At 43.2% G+C, this 18,261-nt stretch overlaps 1 protein-coding gene across 1 annotated transcript in view; it reads left to right on the forward strand.

Annotated features, from left to right (window-relative positions):
• Positions 1-15,018: 15,018 nt before the first annotated feature.
• The window catches only part of ATP10A (ATPase phospholipid transporting 10A (putative)), a 120,225-nt gene continuing 116,982 nt past the window's right edge, over positions 15,019-18,261 (forward strand). The window contains exon 1 of the mRNA XM_074908360.1: positions 15,019-15,560. Coding sequence (XP_074764461.1) covers positions 15,118-15,560 — 443 coding nt within the window. The 5' untranslated portion in view covers positions 15,019-15,117. The remainder of the gene's footprint in view (positions 15,561-18,261) is intronic.

Consider the following 18,261-nt stretch of genomic DNA (forward strand, 5'->3'; position numbering starts at 1 on the left):
TTAGTTATTTTAAATGGAAATCAGAAAATTTAGACTAATTTTGTCTCTGGTATAAATCTACTAGCATTAATGGTTTTGTGACTATTTGTACCAAACTCAGATTTGCCCATGTCTCCTAGAGACAGGACCATATAACTGTGTTTTTTTAAGGCTGTTAGCTGAACTAGCTGCTTTAGGAAGAAGAGGTGTACAGGTAGAAGCTCTTGGGGGCTTTTTCTTCAGGAGAGGGGCAACAAAGTGAACTCTGTGAGTTCAAGAGAAACAAGGATCATGAGAAAAAAAGAGGCCAGATCCTTGCAGCCTTCAGTGAGAAGCAAACTGCCTCATAGCTTGGGTTGTATTGATGAGGATGAGTGAAGTGATTGTGGTAAATGGTAAAAACAAGGGAGCTGGAAGAGAAGGAGGAGAAAAAAAGACTGTTTGGAGAAGGCTGAATGCATTTAGAGCTAGTGGCCATGCCTGTAGCCCTTGGGGGCCAGAACACGAGTGCAGTGGAGCTGGATATCTAGGGAACAAGGAAAAGCCCTTCCATTTTGGATCAAGTCCAAGCAGCTCTTTGACCAGGCTGTGTTGGCTGAAATACAAAAACGGGTCTGCGCCTGGGCATATCCAAGGAAAGTTCTCTACTGAAAACAGTAAGGAAGAAAAAGAAAATTTAATACAAGCTCTTCCTTCTCCAGGAAGAGAAAAAAAATCAACCCAAAGCCAGATAACCAGTTTCTGAATCTGAAACTTGCTAGGGCTGCAGAATTGGTGCTGGTTTTTGGGGTCTGCGTCCAGTTCCCTAAGAGCATAGGAGAGTGAGGAGGGAAGACTCTCAGAAAGAGGAATAACAGTTTTGAACAAGTACCTTTCAGCTTGACTACAAGTCCTTCAAATTGTCATATTGTGGCTAGCTGGTTTGGATGTTAATGATTCAGACATTTCTAGGACTTTCTCCTAAGGTTTCAGGAGCCTTGTCCAGCCTGTCACAAAATCAAGAATTAGGGTATGTAGCAAAAATATATGTTAGTGTGGATGAATGTTTCATTTTTAATAATAGTAATGGAAGACCTTTGGTTAACGAACCCTTCTGAAATAGCTCTGTAACAGTCCCCTCAGCCACATGGTTGTTAGTGGGCAGTATTTGCTCCTTAGCAAAAGACTAAGGGCTCTGCAGTAGTTCACTGGAGGTAGCTATAAACTCCAAAGGTTCTCTTAAATATTATGTGCCAATAATTCTAACAGATTTTCAGAAGTAACCAAGACCATTTCAGGGAGCCCAGTGGTAAACTCCCATTTAGATAGCAGCAATACCAGATGCAATTCTTGCATCTGCACATTTTTCCAGTCCTCTGAGGAAATGATGTCTGGAATATGATAAGAACATTATGCATCATGCTGCTTACACATTTTTCATACGCCTTTTCCTATGGCTTCTGTCATAGGTAGCATGACCAGTGATAAAAGACATTTATAGAATAGTGCTTTTCCAAGGTAGCTTTTGGTTGCAGTTTTGCTTCCAGCCATACCATCTGCATTTGGACACCTTGCACTCTGTTGAAGCAGACGAAGTGGTTTGAGATTATGGGACTAGAAAACGGCAGTAGACAGGTCTAAAGTGTATTGTTTTTAAGCAGCTCACTGCTCAGAATGAAAAATGACACTGGGTATTCAAGTGTGAGCCAAAATAAATCCATTTTTAAGTGCTGATATCTCTCACTGAATAAAAAATTGAAGGACCATGCTCTGACAACAGAGTACAGCCACCTACTTATGGCATGTCAGGATAGCAATCAGTGACTCACCCGCCCACCTACACTCCAAGGACACCAGGGCCTGATGTCTCTATCACGAAGTTGTCACAACACTGAATTTAGAAAAACAGTTTTTCCTACTGCCCACAGTCTGTACAGTACTCACTGCTTGTTCACTTTTCCAGGTCATCAACCCCTAAAATATCTCAAGGTGAAAAGGAGTGGGAGTGATATTACACAAACACTTCCCTTTATTAGTAAGCTTGTACTAATATTTGCTTTTAAATCTGTTTGTTGATAAATGCTAATTAAATACCAACTCAAAGACTTATTTTGACCCTCTCTTGGGGTCTTTTGGACTCCTTAATTTGCAGGGCAATCAACAAATCCCACCTAATGTGTTCTGTAAACAGATGTTTTTACCACCACTAGGGGAAAAAAGAAGATTTTATATAGTGGGAAGAAAGTGGAGAGAAACATCTGGAGCAGAGAGATTATGAGAGTTCCCAGCTGTGCCATCAGTTTGTTGATGATGTGAAATTGAAGCACAGCAGTGTTTTTTTCATGTGATGGGCAATGAGCTGCAGAGAATATTCCATCTGCAAAGAGATTCAAGAACTGGTTTGTCCAACAAGACATCACCCAGTACTTCCTGAGCTTTCTTTATCCTTTGAGGAGCAGGTATCTGCCAGAGGCTAGCACACTACCTAATTTTGCTGTGTGTTGCATGGATATGGGAATTAGGGTGAATGTTGTCTTCAGGTAAGAAAAATTACTTTTTTGGTTCACTGTGGAGACAAAGCAAGCTAGTCAGGCGGAAAAGAGAATATAAAGAAGGAGATAAAAATCATGGGTTAAATAGAAGTGTGAAAGGACAAAATTTCAGCCTCAGAGGCTGCTTGCATAAAAATAAATCAAATGGGTCAGGGCCCAATCTCTGCAGGCTGTTCTATGCTCTAGATCACTGGCCAGACCTTGCCTAAAAGACCGGTAGGTGGCACAGACCAAAAGAATATTTGAGACTAAAAATTGAAATAAAAATTAGGCATTCCGCGTGGTTATATGGTGGTGTTTGTGCCCAAGATTTGTTTCTGATGTGCTTTTAAGCATGGAGGGTCAAAGAAGACAGAGTTCTGCCCCAAAGATTGCATCTGGGGCCATTACCCACAGAGAAGCTTGAGGTGGGGGGAAACAATCTGAGTGAACTCCATACTATATCCGCACAGTCGCTCCATTTGTTTTATTAACCAAACTGAGTCACTTGGTATTTAAATAACACATTCTCATGTAAGTTCCCAGTGTCCCAGAAGAACTTCAAGGATTCAAGCACATTTGCTAAAAAGTAGGATATCAGCGCCCCTGCAATCAGTGACCACTATGTCATGGCAATAGCTGAACCCCGTTCATGAAGCATCCTTTACTTTCTGGGTTCTTTGATACTTACTCAGGAGTGATGTTAATTCCTCAGTACACCAGCACAAGTGTAACCCCCCAGGGTTACTTTGCATGCACAGCAGAACCAGAAGTTCCTCCATTCCTTTGACAGCATGAGAGAAATCAACTGCCCTGTGGTGAATAGAGTCTTAGCACTGAAGCTGAAGGGTGACTCTTCAGGTCTGATGGCATTGGCCTAAATTGTTGATCATTCCAGTATAAACAGCCACCAGTGGTGGAACTGCAGCTCAGATCTGGGTGCTTCTGCTTGTCACCCTCTTCTGTCATATAGAGAGGAAGTTCATCTAAAGTTCATAGCCTGAACTTTGGAACCTGAAGATGGGTTAGGGAGTTTTCACTGATTTTAGGCAGAGAACAAAGGAGAATTGTAGGATCTGAACTAGTTTGTTCAGCAAAAGGCAGGTGATAAAAAATAATAATCCTTAACCCGCCAGCTATTCAGACTATGTTACTATTTGAGAATCTCAGTTTTCATATAAAAACTAAAGCAGGAATTTAGTCCTGATTGCCTGAAAATGAGTCACAATGCTCCAAATACCAGATGGCAAATAAAAAAGACCCAAATGTACTATTTTTCTTCTGTACATTTGAGGGGCTTAGGGAACAAAAAGATTCATTTTTATATGCCTTAAATTAGCAGTCTAATACAAAAATGCTCATATCTAGGTAATAGGAAGATAATTTCCTGAGGGCAGCCACGAGGTAGTAAAAAGTGTGGGGGGAATGTTACGGTAAAGATCTGACTACACAGAATAAATGGTGGTGAGGTGAAATACATCATCTTGGGTATGTTTGAGAGAAATGATACAGGGCAAAGCAAGACAATGAGTTAAGTGAGTGAAATGAGGAAGTGAGCAGAGAAAGAGCCAAAACTCATATCAAACTCACGGTGTGAGTTTAGGAGATATTCTCATTAACATTGAGCTCTGGAATGCAGAAAGCACAATTTATGCTATGATATTGATATAGGTATTGATAGGCTACACTCTGGCAAAGTGTTCATACTCCAGTTGCATGTTAGACTGGTAAAACTCCACTTTTGCTGATAGAGCGTGTTGCAGCCCTCTTGAAAAAAAAAAAAAAAGAAAAAAAAAAAGTCATCCTGTAAAAGAGCACTTTTGCTGATATGTCTTAATCCATACTAGGGGCTTCTGCTGGCACAGCTATGCTGGTTGCAGATCACACTTCAGCACTCCCCTGATTGATGTATATACCTTGCAACAGTTTGTCATGCTGATCTGGCCCAGGTCTGTGCTAGTAGAGAGGGAGTCAGAAGACCAGGAAATGAGAGTCAGAGAGCAGAAAAGAAGAGAGGTTTTCATGTTGCAACCAAGCAGAGAGTGAGTAATAGCGGAAAGAAAATCAACATATTAAGAATAAACAGTACTCACCATGGTTTACTGGCTGGGCTTCTAATTCCAGCATGTAAACTTGGAGAATTTTTTGTTTAGAGAAGAAGTCTCTGTTTTTCATTGCTGTGTTAGCTGTCTGGTGTTTTGTTGAAAGAGAATTATAAGATATATCCTTTCTTAATATGAAGATATATTAGCTTGTAAACTTGAAAGGCTGCCTGTGGTTACTGAATGCATGGGTCTTTAAAAATCATGGGCTAATTCTTCATTACATGTAAAAATTGCTTTATTTTGATCAAAACATTGTGTTGCCATTGCAGTTCTCCTCCACCCTTTAAATTTATTATGCTGGCTGCTCTTCAGATTTCTTCTAACTACTGTAGATACACCACCCTTTCACTGGCATTCCTTCCATTTTCCTATGTAGTATTTATTTAAAACATGAGTTATCTCAGGTCCAGTGCTTTTTTTTGCAAGGCATACAGGAGTTTGAGTTGCAGTGTGAAATTAATGCTGTGGCTTAATGAATGTAATTGGTTTAATAGAGACAAGCAATGTCCTACTGAAATCTCTCAGATTACAACATCATTACTACACACTGTACTACATCTCTATATACTACACAGAAATGGATTCAGTGTGTGTACGCACACACTGTGTATACATACAATGAGTGCATGTATGTGTGTTTATATTGTGTACATATGGTGGGTGCCTATTTATAGCCTATTTAGCTTATTTATGGTAACTCTCAGTCATGCAGTGATTAGTAGTGTTATCTGATAATGTAAAAACACAGACAATAAAAACCTGTTAAAATTAAGGCCAGCAGGGAAGACTGGAGTAAGGAAAGAAACGTGGATCACTGACACTGCTGGTGAAGCAGAACCAGCAATTTCCCAAGCCAATAAACCAGTACAGCACCACGGAAGTACTGTTCATGGGGAACTGGTTGGAAGTTTCAGCTTCTGGACAACAGGGGGGGAAGAAATACCCATTTTTTCCACCACTGAGAGTTACTTCCAGATCAAAAGAATGCCAGCACTCATTTTCTGTTTTTTCAAACACAGGAAAAGCTACTGAATTATTAAAAGCATCCCCTCTCATTTTAATACACAGTCTTTGATGTACAAGCTTCTATTTATTATATTAGTGAATGCTGAACTAGAAACCACCTTTCAGTTGTTTCTGTGACATACATTCCCAACTGGTACATAGCCCTATTTGATGCTTATATATACTCCACTGCCATACAACCTTGCCTAGCTATTGCTTGCTACACAATAGAGAGGTCTGCAGAACAGTAAGGTGAATTAATATACCCAGAGAATACTAATTTCATTATTACACGAGAAAAAAAAAAAAAAAAACAACAAATAATGAGTGTCTCTGAATCTTTATAGTTTTTTAAACTGTTGGAAGATTCTAGGGCTCTCTTGAACTGACTTCAGTAGAAGCCTGATTAGGTCTATTTAGCATTACAGAAACACATGATTAGATACTGCTATTAAAAGGAGGTCTCCACTGAAGTTCATTAGCTTTTGCAGGCCAAAAGTATGACTAATTTCTTATGGTCAGTGGTGTATAATATAGACACAGTCAATAATTTTGACATATATCACAGCGGTCTTAAAGTATGTGGTCTTTTAGCAGTCTGTGCTTGGAATTTTTAAGGGAGTAGCAAACAACTGTATGGTTGGTTCTTGACATTCAGCACTGAATTAGGGCATAGTTATTAAAAGCAGAAGCAGTCAGGAGCTTGTGTCGCTCTATTAAAAGGAATTTTCTACTTCTTGTTATATTATTTTGTAGATAGTTTGAATTGGTCCCAAACCACTCCTTTACTTGAAGTATTCTTCAGGATGCAAGTTACTAAGATACTGAATTTGGCAGTTTATCTGCTAATATGACCAGACACTTTAAGAAGCCTGCAAGCTGCCTGAGTAGCTACCAGAGATGAGAGCTGTGGAGTCAGGGAACCCAGACCTTAGAGCATCCCTTGCCACCGGGGTAAGTGGAAGAGCAGATTTGGCAAACCTCCCCATAAGCAGTATCACGAGTCTCCTGACAAACCCAGCAGGTACCACTGAGAATGCTGGCTTAATTTCAGCAAAAGCTCTTCAGGCTATTAGTTTTCAGACAAAGCAGTCAGGCTCAATGAACCAGAATTTTTTCTGATCAGTTCTACTTACAGATGAGTTCCCCAAAGGCGAGAAAGTCACCCTTTCACCCTCCTGCTGTTGAGGTTTTTTCTTTCTTTTCAAATCTTGTTGTTTACAGCCCATTTACACCATTTTGTACTAAGCTTGGCCATTCTGAGTCAGCACTAGACAGGAGACAATCAATCAGCAGTGCCCTAGACCTGCAGCAGACTGCAAGTGGCACTCCTCTTCCCAGAAGGAGAAAGAGCCTGCCACTACCTCTTTTCTCTGTGGATCCGGCATCCGAGCTGAATGGGAGTCTTGTTTTCACCCTGCAGAGTCACAAAATCCAAAGGCAAAACTGACCATAGGGACTAGCCAGCAAACAAACCATGGGGTAATACTGGTTTGCACAATTTTCTCTTCCAGGAATCTGGACTAACAACTAAATAGCAGAAGAGCCCCAACTTCCCTTTGTTAATTCTCCAATGAAGGCATAGCTCCCCTCAGACAAATCCTTGCAAGAACTCATTCAAGCAGCTCTAATTAGCCTTTCCAGGATAAGTTTTAAGAAACCTAGATATAGCAAAATGTAAGCAAAATGGGTCATTAAATATCTCTTAATTTAAAAAGACACCCAATTTGGCATTCAGACACAATATCGAGACAGTATTTTCTTTTCAGAGAGATGTGGAACTGAGGTTTTGACTCCGTGTGTACAGGAAATCCTACAGCAGCTTCTATATGAGTAGAATCACTGCCAAGCACTTGGTGTTAAAAATTACTAGGTTTAAAAAAACCTCACAGAATTGCTTTAAGAATCACAGTGTTTTCAAAAACATAAACTTATGGTTTTTTATATTCTCCTATTTATTTTCTGGTTCTGAGTGCTTCGCACTTTCAAGTTTTTCCAACCATGGTTTCTTGCCTTAGTGAGCTAAGACTGTTGCAAGATCCCATTATACAAGGATATGCAGTTTTAAGAACAGCAACAAATATTGTGAGACTCACCATAAAATAGCAAGAGTTGGCAGTGCCGCAGTAAGGATATTAACTTTCTCGTCCTCCCAAACTGCAGTTTCTATAAATAGCATCTGTCTGCTTTTATTCCTGCAGTTAATTACATAGATTTTCCTGCATTTCCTCTTCTGCAATGTCCCTGTGAATTCGTAAGTTAGCTGATGGGCTGAAGCAATGCTTACGGATGTTCCCCAGTAAATACCTTCAACATTAAGCATTAACATTAAAAAGTGTATTTCTGCAAGTGGGGAGACTAAGTGGGTAAGGAGGTGTCTCTGCTTTCCCACTGCAGAAGAGGGCAACTTGTCCCTGTGTATTATATTTTTCGGCAGGTGTTGCAGGCACAGCTGAGTGGCCACAGGATCATGACATGGCTGGGGTTTCTCCTGCATGCATATCCTACTGTGTGTGCCCCATCTGATTTAACCTTGTCTTTCACAGTGGAGAGCTGATTGTTCTCTGCTCTGGACTGGCTTGGGCAAGACATTAAGGAGGAAATTTATCTCACTCAGCTTTGGATACCACCAGGGAAACACCTTCCTCTGCACTAGTCAATAACTTCTTCTGCAGTCAGTGGAAAGTGGTAAGTGCTTTTGAGCATGGGTGTCACCTGACCTACTGACATGCTTTAGGATGTTCTTGGTGCCCTAGAAGTGCTGGTCTCTCTCCACCAACTGTGATGGCCCTTTTTCTGTTATTTGAGATCATTAGAGCAAAGTTCCAGATTTGAAAGCTCTAAGTACTAATCAGTGGCTCTATATTGTTAGTCTTTACAACTCAAATATTATTGATCATTAATTATCTGCAGAGTGATATTTTCCACAAGTGTCATGCCTACAAACTAACTACAGCTACCTGAATGCTTTATTTCTTTACTTTCCAGACTGTCCTACGCCTTCACTAGTTTCTTACCTCTTTTATTATACAGTAGTACAGGTTTCCAAATCCTTTGTCACCACTCCCTGTGGCTCCAGAGGGGTGAGCCATCATATCTGTCAGGTGTCTGCATGCAGACAGGGCCACAGAGTGGACATGGCCATTCAGGTGGTGGAGGAAAGGACGTGGCACCTCTCTGCTTTCTGGGCACAAGACACTGATCAAAGGTACATATTCCACAGTGCTGTGGCCTCCTTCCCACTCCAGTATCCCACATGCCAGACACAGCCTCTTTGTGAAATCGCAGATCATGCTGAACAGCTGTGTCAGGCTCATGGTGTGGTGCAGCAGGAGATCCTCTAACACGCAGCTGGCAGGATGAGATGCAGGCATTCTCGGGACACACTAGATTCGAAAAACATTTCAGTGAAATGCATGCAGAATGTGAGAGACTTGCTAGATCCCTGTAACATTGCTCTCACTTCCAAAGGGCAGAAGCCATTCCTCAACAATATCTTACCATTGCACTGAAAAGGTCTAGCAGGGTTGTTCAGGCCCTGCACAAGATCCACTTCCCTTAATGCTGCAACACGGAACATCCCTCTCTGTCTTTTACACATGGCTGTGTGTTGAGAAACTAAGGAAGGGGATCTGGAGGCTGCTTGTGGTACATACATATATATGCCTCTGTGAGTGCATGCGCGTGCCTGTGTGTATCTACATATCTCCTGCAGAATGGAAGGAAATGAGGAATGATGCCATTTTGGCTGCTGTTTCTTCTCATCCAAGTCTGGCATTTTTAGCAGGCTGTTCACACCGAGAGCCTCTTGCCTTCTTTCTGCTAGTTAGAAACATGTATGGCTGTCCCCGTTATGGAGAGCCAGATGGGATATGTCTCATCTGCAAAGGGCACAACAGATTTTGTCTGATGTGTGGTACCATGTCTTTACAGCTATTTTTATAATTCTTAAAGTCTCAGATTCTGACTGAGGCCTCTGGGTGCTTCCATAATATTAAGCATATTAATATTAAAATAAATCCTTTGGAACAAAGGTGATTCTTTATGAAAATCAGGGGCGATCTGATAGAAGTTTCTGTCAATATTCAACATGAGAAATCTTTATTTTAGGATCACATTACGAAAGTGGCCTAGTAAAACAGACAAAATTAAAATCAAATTTGCTTCACCTTCTGATGATAGGAAGAATTGTTAAAACTGAATAATGATAACTCTAAGCATTCAAATATTTTGACAAGTCAAATTATGAGTTATTATATCAGTAATATATTTGCATTCCTTTCTCCTTGACTATGGGGGTTTTATCCTTAGGGTTCAGGTAGATGCCATTTTCAAACTGTTCCACATGACCATTAGGCCAAAAGCATTTTTTGGTCAATATTACGATTCCTACATACCCACAAAACCCCAAACCATAGAAAGTACTTCAAATATTATCAGAGTTGGTGACTCTGAAAAGAGGAAAAAAAAATTGATATCTCATCTCTAAGCAACCAGCCTGCTCACATAAGAATTCAATAATGATTTCAAGCTGTAGTGTGTGTGGCATCTAAAAGGCCAAGTTAATACAGTATCTTGGGATGGACAATTCCATAGTTCCCTCCAGCCTTAAGAGTCGTACATAAAGACTCAGCTTGTAATGGCCTAGGCTATCAAAGATTAGCTCATTAGGCATCCTATCAGCATGACTGATGCTTAGAACCTCTCTCTTTTTCAACTTTAGTCCTTGATCTGAAGAAAATCTGTACAATTGAAGAAAAGACTCTGGAGAGAGCTTGAAATTCAAGAGGTATTGGGCATCAGAGGCTGGATTCAGGTTAATGGCAGGAGAAATCAGAGAGAGCAAATACCCAGCAAAATGCAGAGCGGTTTGGCCATTGAGATGGAGGATGGTCAGAAGCAGCAATATAATAATGAAGAAAGAGCTCTGCACAGTACAGAGACACCAATGGATGGCACAGATTGTTCAATCGGAGCACAGAGTAACCTTCAGACATTCCCAAGTTTTAGTGCTTTGCTCCAATGGCCCTGAAAAACAGTAAAGGTCCTACATTTTAGTTTAGGTTATTCAGTAAATCTTGTCCTTGGCTCTTGGCTCCTCAGGCTTTTCCAGTTAGCTGTCATGTCTAGAGGGTGATCCTTGTAGGGACCATGCATCACCTGGACTGATTTAAAGCCAGTCTCTATCTACCTCCTTTCCTCCAGAAGACCCCATAAAAAGGAGATGCAGGTGTACTGCAGTTAACAACAAAAGAAACATACTTGTCATTTTGCAGTCCCAAAACTAGGGTCAGACTTGTGCATGTGTATTTTGTACTGGTTTAAAGTTGAATTTGCTAACTGCTTCTTATTTTTAGCCTCACGTACTTGGACTGTGTGGGCAAGGAGAGCTCAGGTACGAGTTCAGATACAAACATTTATGCTTTCTCAAACCTTATGCACACAGTTTACTTAGAAAGGAAAAGGAAAGACTAAATTCTTGGGAGTGTCTATGTTGCCAAAATCTTTGGCTAGCAAAGCCTGGAAAACACTAGATTTTATAGGCTTTTAAAAATAAGGCTAAGACTTGTTTTTATTTATCATGGATTGCATGTCCTCAAGTTTTAATATAAACATCCAAGACTTTGGATTCCTCATCTGACTGAGAGGTTGTTATAGTCAATGGAAAAATTCTCACTGCCTTATGATACTCTAGCTTGCCTAAATTAATAAAAAAGCAGTTTACTAGCAACAGAGAAAGTCCCAGTCAATGATATGAGAAAAAGCTCTTAATCAGTGGGGTGTTGCATACTTTCTAATCTTTTTTTATAGTGAAGGCTTTGCAAGAGTGGCCCTTGACTCTGGCATGCTCAAATACAAAGTCTTTAAACTGTTTTGAAATTAAGGATTTACCAAACACAGGAGTCTTCAGAGACTCCCACCCAACGGTTTGTTATCTTTCTGCTGCTGTATCTATTTGTAAAACTCAGCTATGCAAGTTGGGGATTATGTGAGAACTTTCAGCTTTTGTTTAGTATCTTTAAACTAAGTTTCTCTCCTGTTACTCCTTTGTGGAAGGAAGCTTGTTCATGTGAACCCTGAGAACTCCAAAAGAGAATGCAAGTAAAACAGGTTTTAAAATATAGCCCACTGACTTACAGAACATTTCTCATAGTTGTGGGGATGTAACTGACAATTTTGGGGTATCTGGTGTCACAGGTTCAGCCAATATCACTAAGTGTAAGCCCAGTGCATCCTAGGTTAGGCCCTCCGAACTTGCCAATACACAGGTGTTTTCCTTAAATAAGTAGCTTAAGGGTTATGTGATCATTTGTCATTTACCTTGCCTTCCACACTGTGACTGGAAGTTTAATGTTATATTACTATATATTCAATCCTTAATTCACTTTCAGTTACTGTCTGCTGAATATGCAGCGCAAAACCTGTTCTACACACCGTTTCTTATACAGCATCAGAGTGTGGTGGATTCACCTGTTTCTCAGTGGCTCAGCAAGTGGCTCACTTCCCCTCACTGCACAGGCTCACACCACCCCACAGTACTACTGTCTGCACCACCTTGCTGCTAAGACATGCCATACTGGAGCTGCTCGTGAGTCACCTGGCACTGATAAAGACGTGAACAGTCTGTTCTGAGAGGTGATGTGCTTTGACATCAGAAAAGAGCAAAGACTAATGTTGCTTCTCTTCTAACCACCGGCCATTGAATAAACAAGCTAGAGGCCCACCCAGAGAAAAGATGAAGCCTGAACAGTGCTTGAGCTCCTGGGGACCAGGGGTGAACCACAGAATCACAGAATCATCTAGGCTGGAAAAGACCTTGAAGATCACCTAGTCCAATCATTAACCTAACATTGACAGTTCTCAACTACACCATATCTGTCAGCACTATGTCAACACAACTCTTAAACACCTCCAGGAATGGGGACTCCACCACCTCCCTGGGCAGGCTAACACCTGTTCTGTAAAGAAATGCTTCCTAATATCTAGTCTAAACCTTCCCTGGATCAATTTGAGGCCATTACCTCTTGTCCTATTGCTTACTACTTGGTTAAAGAGACTCATCTCCAGCTCTCTGCAACCTCCTTTCAGGGAGCTGTAGAGGGCGATGAGGTCTCCCCTCAGCCTCCTCTTCTCCAGACTAAACACCCCCAGTTCCCTCAGCCGCTCCTCGCTCCTCGTATGACCTGTGCTCCAGAGCCTTCACCAGCTTTGTGCCCTTCTTTGGACACGCTCGAGTCATTCAATGTCCTTTTTGTGGTGAGGGGCCCAAAACTGAACCAGAGCCCCACAAAACAGTGGGTCACAGAGGCCAGCAGGCAAGTAGCAAAAAGTCCAGCAACCTGCTTTTTAGAGTATCCACAGCTGCCTGCAAGGAGCCCTTGGGTGGGCGAAGCTTGGTTTCTGGAAACATTGCAGTGATACTGTGTCTTCCTTATCTCATTTCAGCATTTCTGAAGCACAGGAAAAGGATTTTTGGTCACTCCAACTTACCCTTGAAGTTAACCCCAAGTGTAAGCAAGTTGAGAACTGGTTAACCAAGGCAAAAAACAAACACAGAAAATTAAAATTTGGAGGGTTTTTTCATTGTTCTCCTTTTTCTGTATGGGATATCTTTTTTGTATTTTTCCCCTTATCAACAAAGGAGCAGACTTAGCAAAGAAACCCAGACAAATTCTCCCTTTTCCCCTTGCACAAAGTAAAACTTTGTTATTTCCATATTCCAAGAGCTGGGAAATGCAGGAAATCCCAGCTAAATTTTCAGTAGCATGAGAAGAGTTGACAGTGGGACTGGTAAAGGGTTTGTGGCTTCACACAGTACCAGTATCAGGCCATGTGCTGATCTGTCACTCACCTAGTGCCTCAGGGCCTGAAAGGTGTTCATAATTACCTACACACTTTTTAAAAGCAACTACAAACATATTGCAAATGGGGGAAGGAAAGATGAAGACATGGCATTGTGTTATAACTACAGGCTGTGAGGATCAGAGGTAATGGCTTTCACTTCTTGGTTTTCAGGGATTTTGTCATGGCATTATCTGAACTGTAGGACCCAGGTCTCCCCAGAAGATGCCCCAGTCCTGTCCTGACCTCATATCAAGACTAGATGCGTATACTTTATGCCTATTTTCCATGACAACACAAAACCCGCTGACAAGTATCAGGGGCTTGATATTGTACTCAATATGGGTAACCTTGGGATATCACAGGATCAGGACCAAGGGTCACACCACAAAATGCATCTGTGCTACAGTTTAGGCACAGCCTGGAGTGACCTGTGACAGCCTTTTATGCTGCCTGAGGAATCCCATATTCAAAGGGTCTGCTCTTAAATCCCAGCCTAAAGTGATGCTGCAAAGTCTCATGTGATATCTGGTATCAATAATCTTCATTATTCTCCTATAGTACTTGTTCTTTGAGCATCTGAATACATTTACTCGCTTGTGAGAAACTTTACACTAAGCCTTTCGATCTGGATTATTCTCTCTTCTGTATTTCAAGCCTACCCATCTATCTTGTTTTCTGTCTTCACCCACAAGTGCATCTATCTCTCTTTGCAAAGCGCAGCACACAAACCTCAGAGTGAGAGGTAGGCATTTTCCATGCTCTGATGCAAACACCTACCAAAAGGGAGCAGAAAAATCCACATACAACCGAACACACTACGGCACACCGCTGCTTGGACACGCACAGGCCTGGCGGCACTCATCACTTTCCATCGGAAGCCTCATTTTTGGTTGCCACTTTTGTGGTTGTCCCAGGGGCCGAGTCCGCCACCGACTGAACTGGCGCACCAAAGAGAAGCAGGGAGTTTGGAAACGTCGTGCACTATCACCTGCGCTAGGCGAAGAGGCGGCTACAGTCGTGGCACACGGTTTCAGTCAGAAAGTGAAGTTTTTTGGCATGAGCCTGCTGATAAACATTCCCGCCGGCCGCTGCCTGGGGACCCTGGATACAGGCCGGTGTGGAGCTTCGAAGACTTGGGTGGAAATTTTTTCTTTCTACACCTAAACCTCCCCCCGGCATGTAACGGAAAGTCAAAAGCAGCTGATAAAGCGTCCCTGGCGGGTCCGTAGGCCGGGGGGGCCGCGGCCCGAGGCTGCCGGCCGCGGGGCGCGGGCGGCGGCGCGGCCGTTGGGGCAGGCACCGCGCGGGAGCGCCGCTCCCCGTTTCCCGGCCGCCGCGCCCCCGCCATGGCGTACGGGCCGGCGGCCGCCGCAGCCCCCGCGCCCGGGGCCAGCCAGGGGCCCGGCCCGCCAGCGGGACGGGGCGAGGCTCGCGGGAGGAGGGCTCGGCTCGCCGCCTGCCCACGTCCCCTCCCCAGCCGAGGAGGAGGAGAAAGCGAGCGAGGTCCCGGCAGAGCGGTTAGGAGAGGGTTTGAGAGAGCCCTCCTCCCCCCCCGGAGGGGAAGAGGAAAGGAGAGCCGTGGCGGGCGGCGGAGGATGATAACTTAGGGCAGTGCCTGGCGGTGGGAGCTGCCCGCGCTGCCCGGGCGACGGCGGCTTGGGAGGGCGGCAGCGATGTCCCAGGGCACGGCAGGGGGAGAGGGAGCGCCCCAGGTGCTGCCGGAGGGGAAGGAGAGGCAGAGGAAGAGGAGGCGGAGGAAGAAGAAGGAGAGTAAGACGCGGGTGGTGCGCTCCAACTTGCTTTTACCTGAGGCCGAGGTGGAGAAGTCCAAGAGGACGGTCCTGGCCAGCAACCGCCTCAAGACCACCAAGTACACAGCGCTCTCCTTCCTGCCCAAGAACCTCTTCGAGCAGTTCCACCGCCTGGCCAACGTCTACTTTGTGTTCATCGCACTCCTCAACTTCGTGCCAGCCGTCAATGCCTTCCAGCCGGAGCTGGCCTTGGCGCCTGTGCTCTTCATCTTGGCGGTCACTGCCATCAAGGACCTGTGGGAGGATTACAGCCGCTACCGCTCCGACAAGGAGATCAACCACATGGAGTGCCTGGTGTACAGCAGGTGAGGCAGGGCGGGTGGGGGACAGGGAGCACAGTGGTGGCAGCCGGTGGCCCTGCTGAGCATGAGGACTTGGGCGAGCGGTGGCGTGGAAGCAGGTCGGTTGTGGAAGGGCTTTTGTTTCCACTCCAAGCACAAAGAAACTTCCTTCCAGTTGCCTCTGGAGCTGGTATTTCCCATCTCTTTACTCAGAACTGCGGAAATTCCTACAGTCCTTAACCTTCGGGTGAAAGTGAATCTGCTCTGACCAGTGGGGTCCCACAGTAAATCACTGATTTATAAGTAAGCAACATTTTTCATAGGTCTGTGCATATGCTCTGGGCTTGTTAGATGTCCAAGTGAATGTAAGCATCGCAAGCAGAGTTTGATTTGCAAGCCTTTATGCGAACACTTCCCCTTGTGAGCGGTCAATTACACCAGTGTATAGTTTCAGCGTTAATTTGGTTATAGCAATATACGACCTCACTCAAGTAATCTGCTATTAAATCTTCACTGAGTGAAGGAAGGACAGGGGCTGGAGGCTACTGCATTTGAGTTAGGTCTTTGAGGTTTCATGACATGCAAATTAGTGAGCCTAAACTATGTCTGCTTTTCTAAAGAATGAGACACTCTTTCTGTTGAACATTTTATTTTAAGTGAAAGCTTTTTATTTGTCGTTTCAAGTGTCATCATTCCCTGTGACTTTGCTACTTCCCAGTGCTTGTGGATGGAGTGTTAGGTCATATATCTCCTTCAGAATTTAACTTTTTTTTTTAAATGATCTGGGCTATACATTTAGAGCACAGCTTTGGTATCCATAAATCAGACTGAAATGAGTTCTGCATCAACACTTACGGGCTCAGAATCCAGCTTTACAGAATTTTTATTTTGCTTTTTTCTCAGTGACAAATAGTCATCTCATAGTAGCTAAGGCTAAGGTTGTCTGGAGACTGAGAGAAGAATATATTTTCCGAGAGAGCAGGTTTCTGTTTCTGATGCTTCTAAAGTCTAACAGAAACAAAACACGTGCCAAGAAGCTTACACTCTGATTCCACAGGCTGTCTGGGAGGGGTCCTCTGGGCTGACGTAAGCACCGAGGCAGAGAACAACTCTCCTATTGGAAGAAAGGCACGTAGAAAAGAAAATTAAAAAAAAATGCTAAAAAGAACTCGGAATAGGCTGCATTTTCAACATCAGCAGACTCAGCTTGGTATTTCACAAACTCGTATCACACAAGAAATCTCACCCTGGGATATTCCCCCACCAGTAGATACGCACGCATGGGAACACTAGTAAAATGACCTTATTTCTGTAAACTAAACCAAAAATAACCTAGCCAAATCACACGCATAGGCATCGCTAGCCTAAGGATGTGCCTAGCACCTTGCTTGCCTATAGTTGTCCTTAATTCTGAAAACATATGGCATTGAGGGAGATGTCAGGAGGAGGGCTAGTAAGGGACTATTTTTGCAGTAAAGTAAAATAGTGATAATGAGGATTGTTTAATCTAGCCTTTACCGAACAAAATCAGTTTAGAAATAAGTTCTCGTGTCTCCTAGGTTGAAAAGACAGAAGTAAGCTGTTCAAACTATTAACAAATACCAGCACTGGGATATTAATTCTGGAATGTTTCTCCCCCTTGCAATTTTCCATATGCCTCTCTGCTGCCAAAAATTAGACATGACTATGAGAAAAGGTGTACCTTTGTGTGCTTTTGGGAGTCCCAGCTAAGTGCATTGCCCTTTGTAATGCTTGTGCTGTTCCAGAGTAAAAGTCAGAATTGTTCTTTCTACTGCAGAGTTTAGATTACTGTTGAGTGACACACACAGAGATTAATTTGGGAGTACTTTGCATTTGCATCAAAGGCACATGTCAGCCTAATCCCTGCAGGGCAACAAATGTGGCAGTTTAGGACCTCGGTCACCTATTCACGCACAGCTTTCTGGCTGGGAGCAGAGCTGAACGATGCCTAGTCCCTGGTAGCAGCTCACCTATTTCCACCTTCCAGCAGTCCCTAGGAAAAACTTCCCTCCCACGATTAAAAAATAGAAACAGAACAGGAGGTTAAAATAATTTTTAATGTGCCCCCTTCTTTTTTAGCCTTTTTTAAACTTTACCAAGTCACCTTTTTGAAAATCCTCCAGCCCCAGTGAGCGAGATGGGACTATAAACTTGCTATTTTTGGAGATTAAAACTAAGATTCTTGCTAACTCGAGTGACAGCGAACCAAGATTGAGAGATTTGTATCAAGGTCATGAAAGTTGCTGGGTGTGAGTTTAGAAAAGCTGTTTTCTCAGAAAGGTGTCATGCAGGGAGAAACACAAGCGATTGGACGTAACCATAACTTTTACTTTGCTTCCTTACTCTCTTTAGTTCTGGAAAATTATTGAAGTATATAAATGTCACTTAGGAAGTGATAAATGACAGCTTTTCTCCCCACATCCGGTTTATGCTGATCACTTTATCAGTTTTACCACCTTTGGACCAAGCCAGACTCTCTCCCCCACTCTGCCACTTCCTTGTGGTGCTATGGAGGCAGACTTTGATGCAAATGCTGTCCTTGATAAGAGATGCTTCTGTAGGTAGGGCAGGTTAATGAACATTGCTGCAGTTGTGTGCTCCTCTAGGGCTGCCGGAGAGCAGCGACTCTTCTCTGGCTGGACAGTACTTTGCAGCTTCGAAAGAGGCCTTCTGTGAGGTGTGTATCCGAGCACCAGGGTGGTCC

The sequence above is a fragment of the Athene noctua genome, chromosome 1 (assembly GCF_965140245.1).
Source record: "Athene noctua chromosome 1, bAthNoc1.hap1.1, whole genome shotgun sequence".
Classification (NCBI taxonomy): Eukaryota; Metazoa; Chordata; class Aves; order Strigiformes; family Strigidae; genus Athene; species Athene noctua.